Source organism: Felis catus, chromosome A2 (assembly GCF_018350175.1).
Source record: "Felis catus isolate Fca126 chromosome A2, F.catus_Fca126_mat1.0, whole genome shotgun sequence".
Lineage (NCBI taxonomy): Eukaryota > Metazoa > Chordata > Mammalia > Carnivora > Felidae > Felis > Felis catus.
Window position 1 is genome coordinate 59,991,440 of NC_058369.1, and position 21,125 is coordinate 60,012,564.

Sequence of the window (21,125 nt, forward strand, 5' to 3'; positions counted from 1 at the left end):
AGTCTGACCCTCTGGGGGAGGGTCTTGCTGAGCAATGGCTGAGTGCTGGCTTGCCCATGAAAAAGTTTGTGGGATCACACAGCAGCAAAGGTTTGGAGATTATGGTAAATCACAATACACAGCTGGTACCAGGTTTTACCACACTCTGGTGTCTTTGTTCTAATATCAGCAAATGTGGCTGTTCTCTGGGGTCTGCTGGGACCTTTGCCTATGGAGAGTCAATATGGCTTCTACAAAATGACCTCCATGCAGGGGAAGGGCTTTTCCCCATGTGGTCCATGGGCCCCTTGGACCTTGCAGCCTGCTTCTGGGGACTCACCTTGTTTCCTCACCAGAACACCACTGGGTATTGAGCTCCAGAATTTCCGACTCTGCACTCCCCTATTTATAGAGTCCTAATGGTATTGAAACCCTCTTCTTTCTCACTGTCAGTGGTTTTGGGAAACAGATTCTTATTCAGTCCCTTGTGACTGTTTCCACTCTTTCTCTTTCTCTCCAGCACTTTGGCAGTACTCTCCCATTATACCACACTCTCCCCCCACCCTTCTCTGTCCTCTCTCTGCAAAAACAGCTCCCTACCCTCCATGGCTTCTCTCTCTCCCAGTTCACCTCTCTGGAGTGTGTACCTACTGAATTCTGAGGCTCAAGTTATGCAGATTGTTGTGTTAATCCTCAGATCAATTTCCTAGGTGTGCAAAATGATTTGGAGCTGATCTAGCTGCATTTCAGAAGCCGAGAACTTCCATGGTGCTCAGCCATCTTGGCCCCCTTTAAAACTGTCCTTCAGTGGAGATTTATCTGATGTTTTCCCTCATAATTAGTAAGGGGTATGGGTTTGGGGAAATACAGAGATAAAGTGGAATTTTTCTCACATATAAAGGGAGCATGCTATCAACATGACATATCACTGTTGATGTTGACCATAATCACCTGGCTGAGTTCATACTTGTCGGGTGTCTCTATTGTGAACTTACTCTTTTCCTCCCATTTCCTTATTGTATTCTTTGGAAGGAAGCTACTATATGCAGCCCGTGTTCAAGGCTCCTGAAAACAAGAGTATTTACCTAAATTATTTAAAATTCTTCTGCATGGAGAGTTGTCTCTCTTCCCCCATTTATTTATTTATTCAGTCATTTATTTATAACAGTATGGAGTTAGAGATATTTTTCTTATACTTGGGTTAAATCCAATACTAATTTATTTATTTTTTCCCTCAGATTGTTTAAGCTTTGTCTATTGAAAACTCTTTCAGTTGTATCTTATATACATTTGACATACCCCCATCCTTTTACAAACTCTTCCTTACTTTGTGGCACTACAAGATGTTCTTGTATATTCCCTGCCACAGCCCTGGAATCAAGCATTTCTCCTAGGATTCTTGTTTCCTTTTATTGGAGAATGGAATTAGAAACCAAGATATGGGTGCTAAGTGTGCTCATTTTCACTCGTGTGCTATTGCTTCTTGGCTCTCCCAGCTGACAGAGCAGAAAATATATCTATACCTATCATTCTCTCTATATATGCATTTATATCTACATATCTATATTTATGTATCTGTATTCCCCCCCTCTATATCTAGCATATATCTGTGTCTATAAACATGAGGGTGTCAGGGTCTCCAAGACAAAGCAAGTAATGTCAACAAATTTCCTCAATTTTTGTTTTTCTGAGAAAGTCTTTCTTTTTCTTTCACTTAAAAACATTTTTTAAAGTTTATTTATTTTGAGAGGGAGAGAGAGCAAGAGCAGGTGAGAAGCAGAGAGGGAGACAGAATCGCAAAGCAGGCTCCACGCTGGCAGTAGAGAGCCCATTGTAGGGCTCAGTCTTATCAACCATGAGATCGTGACCTGAGCCAAGAGTCAGACGCTTAACTGACTGAGCCACCCAAGTGCCCCTTATTTCACTTTTTAAGAATAATTTTGCTGCCAGGGTGCCTGGTGACTCAGTTAAGCGCCCAAATCTTGATTTTGGTTCAGATTATGATTTCATGGTTTTATGAGACTGAGCCCCACATCTGGCTTTGCATCGACAGTACAGAGCCTGCTTAGGATTCTCTCTCTCCCTCTCTCTCTCTGCCTCTCCCCTGCTCATGCATGTGTACTCTTTCTCTCTAAATAAATAAATAAATATTTAAATATTTAAAAAACAAAAGAATAATCTTTCTGGATACAGAATTCTATGTTGACTTCTTTTAATACTCTAGATAGTTCACTCCATTCTCTTCTTACTGGCATGGTTTCTGAAGAGAAGCCCAATGTAAATATCATTCTTGTTCTTCTGTAAGTAAGACTCTCATTCCTCTGATTTCTTACAAGATTTTCTCTTTATCTTTGATTTTCTACAGTTTGAATAGTGTGTGCTTATGTAGATATATAGTTTTTTTTTTTTTTTTAATACTACTGAGAGGTTTGCAAGATGGCGGCTTAGGAGGACGCTGGGCTCACCGCACGTCCTGGTGATCACTTAGATTCCACCTACACCTGCCTAAATAACCCAGAAAACCGCCAGAGGATTAGCAGAACGGAGTCGCCGGAGCCAAACGCAAACGAGAGGCCCACGGAAGAGGGTAGGAAGGGCGGCGAGGCGGAGCGCGCTCCACGGACTGGCGGGAGGGAGCCAGGGCGGAGGGGCGGCTCGCCGGCCAAGCAGAGCTCCCGAGTCTGGCTTGCAAAAGCGGAGGGGCCTGACGGACTGTGTTCCCACAACAAGCGCGACTTAGCGTCTCGGAGGTCATAAGTTAACAGCTCTGCTTGGAAAGCGGGAAGGCTGGAGGACAAAGGGAGGGAGAGCTGTTGAGCCCCCTGACGACAGAGCTCAATTGGTGGGGAACAAAGGCGCTCGCCAGCGCCATCTCCCCCGCCCATCCCCCAGCCAAAATCCCAAAGAGAACCAGTTCCTGCCAGGGAACTTGCTCGCTCCGTGCAAACACCCAACTCTGTGCTTCTGCGTAGCCAAATCTCCGGCAGCGGATCTGACTCCCTCCCGCTGCCACAGGGCCCCTCCTGAAGTGGATCACCTAAGGAGAAGCGAGCTAAGCCTGCCCCTCCTGCCCCTGTGCACCTTGCCTACCCACCCCAGCTAATACGCCAGATGCCCAGCACCACAAGCCTGGCAGTGTGCAAGTAGCCCAGACGGGCCACACCACCCCACAGTGAATCCCGCCCCTAGGAGAGGGGAAGAGAAGGCACACACCAGTCTGACTGTGGCCCCAGCGGTGGGCTGGGGGCAGACATCAGGTCTGACTGCGGCCCCACCCACCAACTCCAGTTATACACCACAGCACAGGAGAAGTGCTCTGCAGGTCCTCACCATGCCAGGGACTATCCAAAATGACCAAGCGGAAGAATTCCCCTCAGAAGAATCTCCAGGAAATAACAACAGCTAATGAACTGATCAAAAAGGATTTAAATAATATAACAGAAAGTGAATTTAGAATAATAGTCATAAAATTAATTGCTGGGCTTGAAAACAGTATAGAGGACAGCAGAGAATCTCTTGCTACAGAGATCAAGGGACTAAGGAACAGTCACGAGGAGCTGAAAAACGCTTTAAACAAAATGCATAACAAAATGGAAACCACCACAGCTCGGCTTGAAGAGGCAGAGGAGAGAATAGGTGAACTAGAAGATAAAGTTAGGAAAAAGAGGAAGCTGAGAGAAAGAGAGATAAAAAAATTGAGGAGTATGAGGGGAAAATTAGAGAACTAAGTGATACACTAAAAAGAAATAATATACGCATAATTGGTATCCCAGAGGAGGAAGAGAGAGGGAAAGGTGCTGAAGGGGTACTTGAAGAAATTATAGCTGAGAACTTCCCTGAACTGGGGAAGGAAAAAGGCATTGAAATCCAAGAGGCACAGAGAACTCCCTTCAGACGTAACTTGAATCGATCTTCTGCACGACATATCATAGTGAAACTGGCAAAATACAAGGATAAAGAGAAAATTCTGAAAGCAGCAAGGGGTAAACGTGCCCTCACATATAAAGGGAGACCTATAAGACTCGTGACTGATCTCTCTTTTGAAACTTGGCAGGCCAGAAAGAATTGGCAGGAGATTTTCAGGGTGCTAGACAGAAAAAATATGCAGCCGAGAATCCTTTATCCAGCAAGTCTGTCATTTAGAACAGAAGGAGAGATAAAGGTCTTCCCAAACAAACAAAAACTGAAGGAATTTGTCACCACTAAACCAGCCCTACAAGAGATCCTAAGGGGGACCCTGTGAGACAAAGTCCCAGAGACATCACTACAAGCAAAAAACATACAGACATCACAATGACTCTAAACCTGTATCTTTCTATAATAACACTGAATGTAAACGGATTAAATGCGCCAACCAAAAGACATAGGGTATCAGAATGGATAAAAAAACAAGACCCATCTATTTGCTGTCTACAAGAGACTCATTTTAGACCTGAGGACACCTTTAGATTGAGAGTGAGGGGATGGAGAACTATTTATCATGCTACTGGAAGCCAAAAGAAAGATGGAGTAGCCATACTTATATCAGACAAACTAGACTTTAAATTAAAGGCTGTAACAAGAGATGAAAAAGGGCATTATATAATAGTTACAGGGTCTATCCATCAGGAAGAGCTAACAATTATAAATGTCTATGCACTGAATACCGGAGCCCCCAAATATATAAAACAATTACTCATAAACATAAGCAACCTTATTGATAAGAATGTGGTAATGGCAGGGGACTTTAACACCCCACTTACAGAAATGGATAGATCATCTAGACACATGGTCAATAAAGAAACAAGGGCCCTGAATGATACATTGGATCAGATGGACTTGACAGATATATTTAGAACTCTGCATCCCAAAGCAACAGAATATACTTTCTTCTCGAGTGCACATGGAACATTCTCCAAGATAGATCATATACTGGGTCACAAAACAGCCCTTCATAAGTTTACAAGAATTGAAATTATACCATGCATACTTTCAGACCACAATGCTATGCAGCTTGAAATCAACCACAGGAAAAAGTCTGGAAAACCTCCAAAAGCATGGAGGTTAAAGAACACCCTACTAACGAATGAGTGGGTCAACCACACAATTAGAGAAGAAATTAAAAAATATATGGAAACAAACGAAAATGAAAATACAACAATCCAAACGCTTTGGGATGCAGTGAAGGCAGTCCTGAGAGGAAAATACATTGCAATCCAGGCCTATCTCAAGAAACAAGAAAAATCCCAAATACAAAATCTAACAGCACACCTAAAGGAACTAGAAGCAGAACAGCAAAGGCAGCCTAAACCCAGCAGAAGAAGAGAAATAATAAAGATCAGAGCAGAAATAAACAATATAGAATCTAAAAAAACTGTAGAGCAGATCAACGAAACCAAGAGTTGGTTTTTTGAAAACATAAACAAAATTGACAAACCTCTAGCCAGGCTTCTCAAAAAGAAAAGGGAGATGACCCAAATAGATAAAATCATGAATGAAAATGGAATTATTACAACCAATCCCTCAGAGATACAAACAATTATCAGGGAATACTATGAAAAATTATATGCCAACAAATTGGACAACCTGGAAGAAATGGACAAATTCCTGAACACCCACACTCTTCCAAAACTCAATCAGGAGGAAATAGAAAGCTTGAACAGACCCATAACCAGGGAAGAAATTGAATTGGTTATCAAAAACCTCCCAACAAATAAGAGTCCAGGACCAGATGGCTTCCCAGGGGAGTTCTACCAGACGTTTAAAGCCGAGATAATACCTATCCTTCTCAAGCTATTCCAAGAAATAGAAAGGGAAGGAAAACTTCCAGACTCATTCTATGAAGCCAGTATTACTTTGATTCCTAAACCAGACAGAGACCCAGTAAAAAAAGAGAACTACAGGCCAATATCCCTGATGAATATGGATGCAAAAATTCTCAATAAGATACTAGCAAATAGAATTCAATGGCATATAAAAAGAATTATTCACCATGATCAAGTGGGATTCATTCCTGGGATGCAGGGCTGGTTCAACATTTGCAAATCAATCAACGTGATAGATCACATTAACAAAAAAAAAAAAAAAAGAGAGAAGAACCATATGATCCTGTCAATCGATGCAGAAAAGGCCTTTGACAAAATCCAGCACCCTTTCTTAATAAAAATCCTTGAGAAAGTCGGGATAGAAGGAACATACTTAAAGATCATAAAAGCCATTTATGAAAAGCCCACAGCTAACATCATCCTCAACGGGGAAAAACTGAGAGCTTTTCCCCTGAGATCAGGAACATGACAGGGATGCCCACTCTCACCACTGCCGTTTAACATAGTGCTGGAAGTTCTAGCATCAGCAATCAGACAACAAAAGGAAATCAAAGGCATCAAAATTGGCAAAGATGAAGTCAAGCTTTCGCTTTTTGCAGATGACATGATATTATACATGGAAAATCCGATAGACTCCACCAAAAGTCTGCTAGAACTGATACAGGAATTCAGCAAAGTTGCAGGATACAAAGTCAATGTACAGAAATCAGTTGCATTCTTATACACTAACAATGAAGCAACAGAAAGACAAATAAAGAAACTGATCCCATTCACAATTGCACCAAGAAGCATAAAATACCTAGGAATAAATCTAACCAAAGATGTAAAGGATCTGTATGCTGAAAACTATAGAAAGCTTATGAAGGTAATTGAAGAAGATTTAAAGAAATGGAAAGACATTCCCTGCTCATGGATTGGAAGAATAAATATTGTCAAAATGTCAATACTACCCAAAGCTATCTACACATTCAATGCAATCCCAATCCAAATTGCACCAGCATTCTTCTCGAAACTAGAACAAGCAATCCTAAAATTCATATGGAACCACAAAAGGCCCCGAATAGCCAAAGGAATTTTGAAGAAGAAGACCAAAGCAGGAGGCATCACAATCCCAGACTTTAGCCTCTACTACAAAGCTGTAATCATCAAGACAGCATGGTATTGGCACAAAAACAGACACATAGACCAATGGAATAGAATAGAAACCCCAGAACTAGACCCACAAACGTATGGCCAACTCATCTTTGACAAAGCAGGAAAGAACATCCAATGGAAAAAAGACAGCCTCTTTAACAAATGGTGCTGGGAGAACTGGGCAGCAACATGCAGAAGGTTGAAACTAGACCACTTTCTCACACCATTCACAAAAATAAACTCAAAATGGATAAAGGACCTGAATGTGAGACAGGAAACCATCAAAACCTTAGAGGAGAAAGCCGGAAAAGACCTCTCTGACCTCAGCCGTAGCAATCTCTTACTCGACACATCCCCAAAGGCAAGGGAATTAAAAGCAAAAGTGAATTACTGGGACCTTATGAAGATAAAAAGCTTCTGCACAGCAAAGGAAACAACCAACAAAACTAAAAGGCAACCAACGGAATGGGAAAAGATATTCGCAAATGACATATCGGACAAAGGGCTAGTATCCAAAATCTATAAAGAGCTCACCAAACTCCACACCCGAAAAACAAATAACCCAGTGAAGAAATGGGCAGAAAACATGAATAGACACTTCTCTAAAGAAGACATCCGGATGGCCAACAGGCACATGAAAAGATGTTCAGCGTCGCTCCTTATCAGGGAAATACAAATCAAAACCACACTCAGGTATCACCTCACGCCAGTCAGAGTGGCCAAAATGAACAAATCAGGAGACTATAGATGCTGGAGAGGATGTGGAGAAACGGGAACCCTCTTGCACTGTTGGTGGGAATGCAAATTGGTGCAGTCGCTCTGGAAAGCAGTGTGGAGGTTCCTCAGAAAATTAAAAATAGACCTACCCTATGACCTAGCAATAGCACTGCTAGGAATTGACCCAAGGGATACAGGAGTACTGATGCATAGGGGCACTTGTACCCCAATGTTCATAGCAGCACTCTCAACAATAGCCAAATTATGGAAAGAGCCTAAATGTCCATGAACTGATGAATGGATAAAGAAATTGTGGTTTATATACACAATGGAATACTACGTGGCAATGAGAAAAAGTGAAATATGGCCCTTTGTAGCAAATTGGATGGAACTGGAGAGTGTGATGCTAAGTGAAAGAAGCCATACAGAGAAAGACAGATACCATATGGTTTCACTCTTATGTGGATCCTGAGAAACTTAACAGGAACTCATGGGGGAGGGAAAGGAAAAAAAAAAAAAAGAGGTTAGAGTGGGAGAGAGCCAAAGCATAAGAGACTGTTAAAAACTGAGAACAAACTGAGGGTTGATGGGGGGTGGGAAGGAGGGGAGGGTGGGTGATGGGTATTGAGGAGGGCACCTTTTGGGATGAGCACTGGGTGTTGTATGGAAACCAATTTGTCAATAAATTTCATATATAAAAAAAAATACTACTTTGTGTTCTTTGAGCTTCCTGTATCTGTGATTTAATGTCTCTCTAGTTTTGGAAAATTCTCAGCAATTATTACTTCAAACATTTCTTTGATTCCTTTCTCACTTTTCCTTCCAATATTCCAATTATGTTTACGTTATTCCTTTAGTAATTGTCTCACAGTTTTGGACATTCTGCTCTTTTGCATTCCTTCTTTTTTTTGCGTTTTGGTTTTAGAAGTTCCTATTGACTTGTCTTCACACTTACTGATTCTTTTCTTCCTTGTGTTCAATCTACTGGTGAACCCCTCAAAGGCATTCCTCATTTATTACTGTGCTTATTTCTAGCATTTCCTTTTAATTCTTTCTTAAAGTCTCCATATCTCTGCTTACATTACTACTCCTTTCTTACATGTTGTCCACTTTTCCCATTAAAGCCCTTATCATATTGAGCATATTTATCTTTAACTCCCCAGTATAATAATTCCCAAATCTCTGCCATATTTGAGTCTGGGTCTCATCCTTTCTTGGTCCCTTCTGACTGCTTATTTTTACTTTTAGTATGCCTTGTAATTTTCTGTTGAAAGGTGGACATACTATATTGAGTAATGGAAACGAGTAGATAGGCCTTTACTGTGAGGTTTTATGTTTATCTGGTTAGGGGTTAGGCTGTGTTATAGTTGTAGGTGTCAAAGAATAAAACTTCTAGCATCTTTGTGTGTTCTCTCTTGTCTTTGGGTTTTCCTAGAGACTAAAGAGAATCTGCCTTCTTTTCACAACAACCCCCTATTATTTTGCAGGAGCACTCTTGATACAGAGTTAAGATGTGGTATGAAAGGAAGCCTTAGATAGTTGTATGATTAGGTCTCAGTCTTTTAGTGAGTCTGTCTCCCTGTGATATGACCTTCACAAGTATCTTTCAGTCTTTCTCTACTCTGGTGTTGCAGGAAAGGTAGAGAGGGCCAGAGGTGGGTATTACCCTTCCCTCAGGTTGGTTAACTTCTAATAAAACAGTTTCTCTTGAGGGTAGGCCTTGTTAAGAGCGGAATGCTGTGGGGGTATTTCAAAATGACTACTTTCCCCTCCTCCTGCCAGAAGCACTAAAGGATTTGCCTCGGATCTTCCCCTGAGAACCTGATGTGTGACTCACAAGATCATGGGGTCCCTCATAAGACCAGACCCCCAAGAATTTTTAATTCTCAACTAGTTCTCTATTTAGTTTTATTTATTTCTCAACAATTTTAATTCTCAATTAGTTCACATGACGCTTCCAGCAATTTTAAAGTGTTCCCGTCAGCAGCTTCTACTTGTGCATTTCTGCTCAAGCAAGCTGTGTTTTTCTGCCTCTCCAGTGTTGGGGGCAGCACTCTGCCCTGTGACCTCAATTCTCTTGTGGATCTAAGAAGAGTTTTGATTTACAGTTTTTTCTTCTTGTGAGAATGGGAGTGAGGACCTCCAAACTCTTTACATGCTGGACTGAAATCTGGAAGGCTAGCAATCAATCGCCTCTAGATCATGAAAACAACATGGCTTATGCTCAGCACTTGCCTTGCTTTGGGGAGTCCTTTTGGTAAGTGCAAGGCATTGGGTGTCTAGATGGCTAGCGTTAAGGAAATACCTTAGGTGCTGATTCTCTGGAGACACGGTGTAAAGACCTGTATTGTCATAATTCATTGCTGGAAGAAATAAGCATGTCCTTTGTGACTCCACTGGGAGACAGTCCTTGGCACCTTGCATCTGGCTTCCTTCCTCCTGGCTTTGATCATATGCCTTCTTTTGCTAGTTTTCCCTTATTTCCTTTCCTTGTAATAAATCTTGGTGAGAAGTATGATTACATAGTGAGTTCTGTGAGCTATCTTGGTGGATCAGTGGGACTGGGTATGAACAAAACAAAACAAAACAAAACATAGGAAAACAAACATGTTGGGATTTTAATAGAAGTGTCATTGAAACTGAAGATCACTTTGGGTAGTGATTCATCTGAACAATATTAAATCTTCTAATTCATGAAAATGGAGATTTTTTTCATTTTATTCAGGCCCTTTAAAATTTCTTTCTTATAGTTCTCAGTGCACAACTCTGTTTTCTCCTGAGTTACTTTATTGCTATTATATTCCTCTTGATGCTATTATAAATGAAATTTTTTCCTTAATTTCTTTTTTGTAGTGTTCAGTGCTAATGTATAGAAATGCAACTGATTTTCATGTATTGCTTTTATACCCTGCAACATTGCTGAGTTTGCTTATTGGCTCCAATAATATGTCAAGTTGTTTTAAAAAAATTATAATATGTCAGGGGTTTTTTTTTGGTGTGAAATCTTTGCAAGTGTGTGTTCTGATAAAACTTTATTTATAAAAACAGGCTGAGGCTAACTGATTTCTGCTTTAAACCAAAAACCTGGGGGTAATTTGCTGTGACCATGCACAGAGACACTGAGGACACAACCCAGTTGTGCTTATTATGTGAGCAAATAAGTCCTTTCTTCCTCCTTTAGTGCCTTTTCTTGCTTCATAGCTTAAAAGCAGTTTTATTAATTTTCCTTTATTTAATAAAAATGTAAATATTTAAGGTATACAATAGTATGCTCTGATATATATAGTGAAATGATCATTACAATCAAACTAATTAACATATCCATCTCACATAGTCACTTTTATTTTTTGGCAGTGAGAGCATCTGAGAATTACTTTTTTCTTTAATTTTTTAAAACATTTATTTATTTTTGAGAGACAGAAAGAAACAGAGCATTGAGCAGGAGAGGGGTAGAGGGAGAGAGAGAGATGAACCCAAAGCAGGCTCTAGGCTCTGAGCTGTCAGCACAGAACCTGACATGTGACTTGAACCCACAAACTGTGAGATCATGACCTGAGCTGAAGTTGGACACTTAACCAACTGAGCCACCCAGGGGCCCCTGAGAGCTACTCTTTTACCAAATTTCTAGTACACAGTACAATATTATTAACTATAATCAACTTGATGTACATTATATCTCTAGAACTTGTTCACCCTGTATAACTGAAACCTTGCCCCCTTGACCATAAGGTAAACTATCCTTGCAACTGTGAATTCCACTTATTCACAGTGAATTCAGCTTACTAGTATTTTGTTGAGGATTTTTGCATTTTTATTCATAAGGAATATTGGCCTGAAATTTCCTTTTCTTGTGTCTTTTTCTGGCTTTGGTATCAGGGTATTTTTGGCCTCATCAAATTAGTCAGGAAGTGTTCCTTCTTCAATCCTTCTGGGGGGGGGGGGATGATTTTGAGAAGGATTGGTGAAGCCATTCAGCCCTGGGCTTTCTTTGTTGGGTGGTTTTGTGATTATTGATTTAATTTCTTTAGTAGTTACGGGTCTATTCAGATTTTCTACTTCATGAGTTAGTTTATGTAGATTGCATGTTTCTAGCAATTTGTCCATTTAATCTAGGTAATCAATTTTTTTTTTTTTTTGCTGTATAATGTATCACAGTATTCTCTTATCCTTTTTATTTCTGTAAAATTGGCATAAGCACTTTCATTTCTGATTCTGGTAATTTAAGTCTTTTTCTATTTTTCTTTTTCTTGGTCAGTCAGATTCGTCAATTTTGTTGATTTTTGATTTTCTCTATTGTCCTTTTATTCTCTAGTTTATCTATATCTGCTCTAATCTTTATTATTTCCTTCCTTCTACTTGCTTTGAGTTTAGGTTACTCTTTTAAAAAATTCCTTAAGATGTACAATTAAGATATTGACTTGAGATCTTTTTCAATGTATGCATTTACAGTTACAGATTTCTGTCTGTACTACCTTTGTTACAATCCATAAGTTTTGGCATGTTGTGTTTTTGTTTTTCTTTGACTAAAGGTATTTTCATTTTCTTTGTGATTTCTTCTTTCACCCATTGGTTGTTTAAGGGCATGCCATTCAATTTCCACATATTTGTAAATTTTCCAATTTTTCTTCTGCTACTGATTTCTAGTTGCATTCCACTGTGATCAGAAAAGATGTTTTATGAGATTTAAATCTTTTAAAATTTATTAAGACTTATTTTGTATCCTGGGGAACCTGGTGGTTCAGTTGGTTAGGCATCCCACTTTGGCTCAGGTCATGATCTCTCAGTTGGTGGGTTTGAGCACCACACCGGGCTCTGTGCTGACAGCTCAGAGCCTGGAGCCTTCTTCAGATACTGTGTTTCCCTCTCTCTGTACCCCTCCCCTGTTTCACTCTGTCTCACTCTCTCTCTCTCACACACACACACACAAATAAACATTAAGGGAAAAAAACAACAAAAAGACTTATTGTGTAGCCTAACAAATAGTTTATCCTGGAGAATATCCCATGTGTACTTGAGAAGAATGTGCATTCTGCTCTTCTTGGGTAGAGTATTCTGTATATGTCCGTTCTGTATGTGTATAATTGGTTTATAGTGTCGTTTAATTATTGAAAGATGGGCATTTTAGTCTCCAACTACTATTATAGAAAATTCTATTTTTCCTTTCTGTTTTTGCTATATATATTTCGGGGGCTGTGTTGTTGGTGCCTGTATGTTTATAATTGTTATATTCTCTTGCTGTGTTGAACCTTTTATTAATAGTCTCTGTTTCACATAACCCGTTTTTATATACAGTCTATTTTTTTCTGACAGTAATATAGCAACCCAGCTGCCTTTTGGTTAGTCTTTGCATGAGATACCTTTTCCATCTTTTTGCTTTGAATTTTTTGTGTGTACTTACATCTAAAGTGAATATCTAGTAGCATCTGGATGGATGATGTATTTTATCCAACTTTTCAATGTATGTTTTTAATAGGAGAGTTATTTTCATTTAACCAGATTACTGATAAAGAAGGATTTACTTCTCTTTACCTATTTGTTTTGGGTATGTCTTTTATGCTTTTTGTTTCTCAGTTTTTTTATTACTGCCCTCCCTTTTCTGGGTAGTATGCCACTTTGATTCCCTTTTTAACAGTTATTTCTTAATTACCTTAGAGATTACAATTAACATATTACAGTGTAATTTAAATAATATCAACTTAGTTTCAATAGTATATACTCTAATCCTATATATCTCTGTTCCTACCCCAACTATTATTGTCACAGATGACATCTCTATGCACTGCATAGCCGTTAATATTGACTTAAAATGATTGTGTTCTGCATTTGGCTATTATATAGGAAAAAGAGAGAAGTTGCAAACCATACCAAAAGTACAGTAATACTGGCTTTCATATTTACCCATGTGGTTACCTTTACCAGTGTTCTTTACTTTTTTCTTATTACTTTGAGTTACTCTTCAGTGTCCTTTCATTTCAGCCTGAAAGGTTCTCTTTAGTGTTTCTTTTTTAAATTAACTTTTTAAAAGTTTTTTAAAATTTATTTGTTTATTTTTTTAACAGGAAGTTTTTAAAAAAATTTTTTTCATATGAAAAAATATGGAACGCTTCACAAATTTGTGTGTCATCCTTGCACAGGGGCCATGCTAATCTTCTCTGTATCATTCCAATTTTAGGATATGTGCTGCTGAAGCGAGCACTAAAATTTATTTTTGAGAGAAAGTGAGAGTGGGGGAGGGACAGAGAGAGAGAGGGGGAAAGAGAGAATCCCAAGCAGGCTCCACACTGTCAATGCAGAGCCCGACGTGGTCTGAAATCCACAAGCCATGAGATCCTGACCTGAGCTAAAGTTGGCGGTAAACTGACTGAGCCACTCAGGCTCCCCAAGGGAAATCAACTTTTCATTTTAGGGAAGATCCTTTGTAGGTATGAGTTCGTTTTCTCTTACTATTTTCCAAATTCCTTATTTGTCTTTGGGTTTCAACAAATTGACTGTAATGTGTTGTGGCATAAATCTCTTTGAGTTTATCCTCCTTGGAATTGATGGATGTATATATTCATGTGTTTCCTCAGACTTGAGAACTTTTGGGACATTATTTCTTCAAATATTTTTTCAGCCCTTCCTAACTCTCTTCTTTGGAACTCCTAAAATGAGAATGTTGATGAGTTTGATGGTGTCCCACAGACTCCATTCATTTTTATTCATTCTTTTTTCCTTCTTTTCTTCATACTGGATAATTTCAAGTTCAGCAATCCTTTCTTCTGTTTGGTCAAATCTGATTTGAACCTCCCTAGTGAGTTTTTTATTTTAGTTATTGTATTCGTCAGCTTGAGAATTTGTTTGGTTTATTATTAAAATTTCTATGTCTTTATTGATATTCTCATTTTTTCTTACATCATTTTTCCTTATTCCCTTTACTGTTTCTCCAGGGTTTCCTTTAAATCATTGTAGATTTTTAAGATAGTTGATTAAATATCTTTGACTAATAATTCTAATATCTGGTTTTACTAAGGATGATTGCTTCCAAATTCTTTTATTTTTACTGCAAATCAGCTATATTTGCCTGTTTCTTTGTATGTTTTACTATTTTTTGTTCAAAACTGGACATTTTGAGTGTTATGTTGTATAATTCTGAGAATGTATCCTCTCAGTCCTCAGTAATTGCTAAGTCTTGCTTGTGGAGGGTTTCATTTATCCGTTTGTGACTTTTCCCAACTTTTTTTCTTTTGTAAAGTGTGTATTCCTCATTGTATGTAGTAATTGAAGTTTCTGTTTTGTTATCTCTGTGATCAGCCAGTGGCCTAGCAAGGATTTTCTTAAATGTCTGACTCCCAAAAGAGGGGGGAAAGTACTGTCTTTTAAAATCTCCTGGAAGTTGCTTCAGCCTTTGGGGGTTAAAACTGCAGCTGCCAGTCTTTGTGCTGGCCCCTCAGTGATCAAAAGGAACATCAGCACTCAGAACATACAATCTACATGTAGGGAGGAGAAGGTCCTTACTGCCCACCCTGGCTCCAGAAAGCTGCACCAGGAACAAGTTCAGCTTCCCCTACTGCCTCCTACAGGAGGGATGGGGAGTAACACCTCATGAAATGCTGAAATTTGCTGACATTTACCAACCTATTCATCATCTTCTTCCCTGGGTGTTGCAAATGTTTGACTGACTCTAGAGTTCCAGAATATTTGATTCAGACAATTCTTCCAGCTTAGGAGCTGTTTAGGTGGAGGAATGGATCTTTGGAGCTTCCTACTCTACCGTTTTCTGTCTATATGTAGGTTTTTATTTCTCTTGAGTAAATATCTGAGAGTAAAATGGGAAGAATATGTTTAATTTTTAAGAAACTGCCAAACTGCTCTTCAGCATGGTTTCCAAAGTACCATTTTAAACAATCCCACTAGCAGTGTATGAGAGCTCAGTTGCTCTGCATCTTTCCCAGTGATATGTATGGTCAGACTTTAATTTTAGATATTCTGGTAAGTGTGTAGACATATCCCATTGTCATTTTAATTTGCATTTCCCTAATGATGGGAAATTGTGATGTTGAACATACTTTCATATGCTTTTTTCCATCTGCATTTCTTCTTTGGTGAAGCATCTGTTCAATCTTTTGCCCATTTTTACTTGGATTGTTTCTTTTTTTGTTAGTATTGAAATATGAGAGTTCTTTATATATTCTGAATGAAAGTCCTTTATCAGATATTATTTGGAAATATGTTCCCCCAATCTGTGGTTTGCCTTTTCATTATTTTTATTATTATTATTATTTTTTTTAGAGAGTGAGAAAGCAGGGGAGAGAGGCAGAGGGGGAGAAAGAGAGACAGAGGATCTTAAGCAGGCTCCACACTCAGTGCAGAGCTCGATGTGGGGTTCTATGCCACGGCCCTGGGATCATGACCTGAGCCGAAATCAAGAGTTGGACGCTTAACTGCCTGAGCTGCCCAGGCGCCCCAACCTTTTCATTATTTTAACATATCTTTCAGTGACTATTATTAATCTCTTATTGATTATTATCAACATGTAGATTGTCTCATTTGCTTATCAGAAAATAGTAGAAGAGGTATTATTCCAGTTTTGCTGGTGAAGAAACTAAGGCTCAGAGGAGTTTTCCACTTGTGCAAGGTCACATATTAGTAAGTGGTGGAGACACAACTTGAAACTAGGGCCTTCTGAATCCATGGATTGGGCTCTTAGCCCCAGTTCTAGCTTAACACTCACACTTTGGCTGTTAATATGAAGTTCCCTTCTGGGTAAATGTTTGGCACCATAACCTCTGCCACTAGAATGAGGCAGGTCTGCCCAGCCTCTTTCCATGATCCCGCTTTTCCATCTTCTTTTCTCCAGACTGGTTGAGGAAGTGAAGGAGCTGTGTGATGGACTGGAATTAGAAAATGAAGATGTTTACATGGCAACCACCTTTGGGGACTTCATCCAACTATTAGTGAAGAAGCTACGAGGGGACAACAAAGAGAGCGAGTGCATCATTGACTATGTGAGTCCTGGGCCCCTCCACGTGGGCTTGGCTCTGCAGACTTCTCAAACACTCACATCTGTGGATCCACAATGACACATGGGGAAAACCTGGACATCCCAGAAACCAGGGCACTCAAGAGCCTAGCTTCAGTATCCCAAACTCTCCCTGGTAACCCTGATAGCCTGAGGCTGCCAGTCCAATTGCCCAGTGCAACAGAGGAAATTGTTGTCTATGGGACAAATTCCGACCCCCAAAGATATGAGAATAGGATATTAAGAAGTGGCTTTTACAGAGTACTTCTCACCCTCTTTCTCCTTTGGTGGTTTTTCCCAGTAGTTGCCTCCTTGCTGCTGTGGCCCTGGCCCCTACCAGATCACCCTTCCAGGACTCTAGTTCTGCTGGGGGACCCTAGACTCTAGTTCTGGGACCACCACTTCCTCCATTTGTCCTTCTAATCTAGTAATGGCAGGCGCTTGCTGCTGTTATCAATCTCTGGGTTGACTCATGACCTCTCAGCTCTTTCATCACCTGTGCAACCAACTGCATGCATTAAATTCCTTTTGTTGAAATGCCAAAAGAGAGAGAAGAAGGGATGGAGGGAGGAAGCTAGACAGGAAGAGAGGGAGAGAAAGAGACAGAGAATGAGGAATTGGGAACTTTTTCCCAATAAGGGAAACAAGAGATCCTATACATTCAATTTGTATATATGGAAGTGTAATGATGTAATTGCAAATTTATTTTTAAATTTTTAAATGTTTTATTCATTTTTGAGAGAGAGAAAGAGTGTGTGTGTGTGTGTAAGTGGTGAGGGACAGAGAGGCAGGGGGCAGAGTATCTGAAGTGGGCTCTGTGTTGACCATAGAGAGCCCAATGCAGGGCTTGAACTCATGAATCTTGAGATCACCCAAGCACCCCTGCTAGCTTATTTTTAAAAGAAACTCTTGAAAAATCATCCTGAGGTGTATTGGTAGGCTACGAGCTCCCACAGGAATTATCATTGGGATAGTTTGGAACAAAAGCTGATGAAGAAAGTGTAGGCAGCCAGAATGGATACCAGGTTGGCCTTAGGATTGCAGACAGATGACTGATGAACAGATTTCAGGAGAAGAATGGTGTCCCAGAAGATGCCATTTGGGATGGAATTTCAGGTCTACAGGGAAGTGAGCGATGGGGTTGGTGTCATGTCTGGTGACTCACAAGTGTCTGTCTGCCAACTGGCACTTCCTACTTGCAGAGGCCTAGCAACCAGCCTGAGATCACACAGCAGGTAAATGGCAGGACAGGGGTTGCAGGCCAAGCAGCCTGACTTCAGATTCTGTGCTCTTCATCGCTTCTTATTGTTCAGCTGCCACCACTGCCCACATAATAGCTCCCTGAGCCAAGGAAGGCAGCAGAACTGGATTTGGCTAGAGACCTGAGAAGGCCAAGGGGCCTTGAGCCCTGGCCCCTTGGCTATCTGTGTGTGTGTGCATGAGTGTGCACAAGTGTGCATGACTGCACACGCATGTGTGTGCATGAATGGTTATCTATCCATCTCTGAGTGTTTCCTATGTCCTTCTGTGGGTCCGTATCTGCCACTGATGCACATTGTGAAAGATCCACACTGCAGTGAATCCCTGTAAAACTTCCTTTCCCAGGTGGAAAAGGTGGTGAACAAGCTCACCCTCCGAATGCCCCACCAACTCTTCATTGGGGGACTGTTTGTGGATGCTGAGGGTGCCAAGACCTATGAGACCATCAACCCAACAGACGGAAGTGTGAGTGCTCTTCTTCTGCTCTCCTTCCACCTGCCCCCTCCTTGGCCTTTTCTTCTCTCTCATCTACTCCCTCACCTGGTGTCTGGGGACCCCTGCTTAGGGGGCCTCTATTCGCACACAGAATGGTTGTAGTCAGTTTCCAGCCCTCCCTACAGGAATGGCCCAGAGGGGAGCTAGACCAGGAAGGCAGGAGGATTCCAAAGGTCTGGAGCCTGCTTCAGAGATGGACCAGAGCTAAAATCCCCCATGGAAGAAATGAAGCCATTCCCTCCCCCTCCACGCATCAACAATAACCTCAGCATGGGCCTTACCCTCTTGAATATGTGTACAGCCCACTGTTGGGAATTTTTCCTTGAATCTCATGTTTGTCAGACTTTCTTGACTGTGACCCTTTTTTGTCATAACCCAGTATGTGCATATTGTATTCTCACATACACACCTACCTGAAACAACACTTACTCCTACAGGTGTATACTCAGTTTTCCATTCTGCCCTACCTATGGCATCCCTCAGGGCCTGCGGAAAGCACATAGCACACTCAACTGGGTCACTGGAAGGGAGTTTAAAGAAAATAATTGACAAAGGGGTGGACTGGCTGTGGGGACACAAACAAGGGGATACAGTACCCTTGGGCAGAAACATGACCTGTTACCACCTTGAGGCCTATTTGGGGAATCCCAGAAGGGAAGCTGTCTGGACAGGGTTGCCTGGGTGCTGGGCCCTTGGGCAGGGAGGGTGTACCATGCCTTTGGTAACAAGAAGGGTGCTGGCCTTGCACCTCCCACTTCTTCTCCTCCTGGCTTTCCTTTGGCCATGCCCAGGTGTCAGGAGGTGTGGGAACCTGCACTATAGTGCAAGTGGGCACTGTCAGGGCACAGAGCAAGGATGGGGGACAGGAATGGTCCTGTCACCTTCAACATCTAGACTATTTCACTTAAGAAATAGACTTTCTGCCTAGAACTTACCAAATTAATGGGCTTCTGCTCTTGGTTTGACAATGCTAAGCTGATCCTCAGCCTCATAGTTGCAGCCTGAGTCTGTTACTCTATTTGGGCTCAGTGGGCAAATGAAAAGAAGGGTCCTGGTATGTAGAAACACAAGCAAACCTCTTTGAAGGTCCCTAGCTTTCCTCATTGTGCACACCCTTCCATGGCCCTCCTGTTTGCCTACTGTCCCCACTGAGCCCTCCCAGGTAGCCAGGGGAGTGGCGGCATGGGGCATCTGTGTACGCGGAGTCCAGGGAGGGCTTCATGGCTCTGCTCCACCATAGGTCATCTGCCAGGTGTCCCTGGCCCAGGTTAGCGATGTTGACAAGGCAGTGGCTGCCGCTAAGGATGCCTTTGAGAATGGATTGTGGGGGAAGATCAGTGCACGGGATCGAGGCCGGCTCCTGTACAGGTGAGAACCCTACAAACTCCTGTCAGCTACTTCACCTTATGTTTGGGTTGGAACTGCATGCTCGGGTATTGCCAGGAGGAAGTTGGGGTCCCAAACAGGTTGTGTGACCAAGGCCTGAGACTCAGAAAAGCTTCTCAGAGGAAGTGACTTGAGATGCAGGAAGAATTTCACCAGACACAAGTAGCCTTAAGGGAAAAATGTCCTCAGTGGAGGGAACAGTGTGATTGAAGATAAGGAGGCACAAAAGTGAAAGTGCTGATAAGATGGGAGCGGCAAACTGGCAAAGTTAACGGATGGTCCTGGGCAGTCTCAGACATGTACAACACTTCTCTGAGTGGACTGGACCAGAGGAGGGATCACAGCTACTTTATGCAGAAACCAGCAAGGGAAGGATGGGGTCTGTTCTTCCTGCTGGTCCTTGCTCAGATCTCCCTGACTGCTGGAATCTCACATTTTCCTTTTTTTTCTAAAACCAGGGAAGAAGGGGCTCTCTCCCCTTAGCTTCATCAGAAGTATTAGGGAAGGATATAGAGTTTATCCACTTATGACCATGGGGTGGGAGTGTGGCCTGGAAGAGAGATACTACTCCCCTAGAAATAGGTGGTCCCAATGGGGGAAGAGCAGTTGCCCCCCCCCCAAAGAAGTGGGGTGATGGTTACAAAAGGGAGAGTGCTGCACAGATGAACTAAGCAGTGTCGAAAAGCCTAGTGAACAAGCCAGTTTCAGGAACCTGACTTTTATGCTCTGGGTCCTGGGGAAGCTGTCAGGCATAGAGTCTGGTCATGATGTGGTCCAAATGTACTTGTCATCTGGTGGGAGAGAGGCCCCATCTTGGCCTTGCGGTCAGAATGTCATTTTCTTTCCTATTCAGAGGCCAGAAACACCAGGACAGCCTCCAGCACAGGAAACCAGAGAGAGGGGCCTGTCTAGTTTCCAAATGGAATAGAGATGATAAGGGTTGGGGCAGGCAAGGGTGCACCCAGCCTGCTCTAACTCAAGTTAGTTTCAAGACCCCTTGAAGAGCCTATCAATTTTAGGAAGCCATTGCCTAGTGACCTAGTGACCCCAGATTAGGCAAAACTGAAACATGCAAGCCCAGGCTGGTGATGCTGAGAGAGGAGCCTTCTGGCCCTGAAGCAGACTCCAGAGGTAGATGTTTGCTGACCCAAGTGTTTCCCTTGAGCAGTTCTGCTGCCATCTAGTGGCATGTGTCATAATAACACCACCAGCAACATGATAGTGAAGGGTTGGGTGCCTGAACAGCTCTAAGTAGAGACCTGGACTGCTTTGACAGACATCTCAAGCCCAGACCTGAGAACTCCTAGGAACCTGGTCCTGCCTCATGCAACCTCCCAGTCCCCATGGTGGAG

The 21,125-nt window shown here is 41.6% G+C and overlaps 1 protein-coding gene and 1 non-coding gene across 7 annotated transcripts in view; one reads left to right on the top strand and one right to left on the bottom strand.

The window, feature by feature from the left end:
* Nucleotides 1-21,125, top strand: part of ALDH1L1 (aldehyde dehydrogenase 1 family member L1) — a 130,460-nt gene that overhangs the window by 65,594 nt on the left and 43,741 nt on the right. For all 6 annotated transcript variants that reach the window (XM_045052057.1, XM_023250100.2, XM_045052058.1 and 3 more), the window contains exons 10-12: nucleotides 16,471-16,618; nucleotides 18,238-18,357; nucleotides 19,628-19,755. In XM_045052057.1, coding sequence (XP_044907992.1) covers nucleotides 16,471-16,618; nucleotides 18,238-18,357; nucleotides 19,628-19,755 — 396 coding nt within the window. The remainder of the gene's footprint in view (nucleotides 1-16,470; nucleotides 16,619-18,237; nucleotides 18,358-19,627; nucleotides 19,756-21,125) is intronic.
* LOC111559692 lies at nucleotides 13,724-13,830 on the bottom strand. The gene has a single exon (XR_002740800.2). It is a non-coding gene; the product is annotated as a U6 spliceosomal RNA (small nuclear RNA).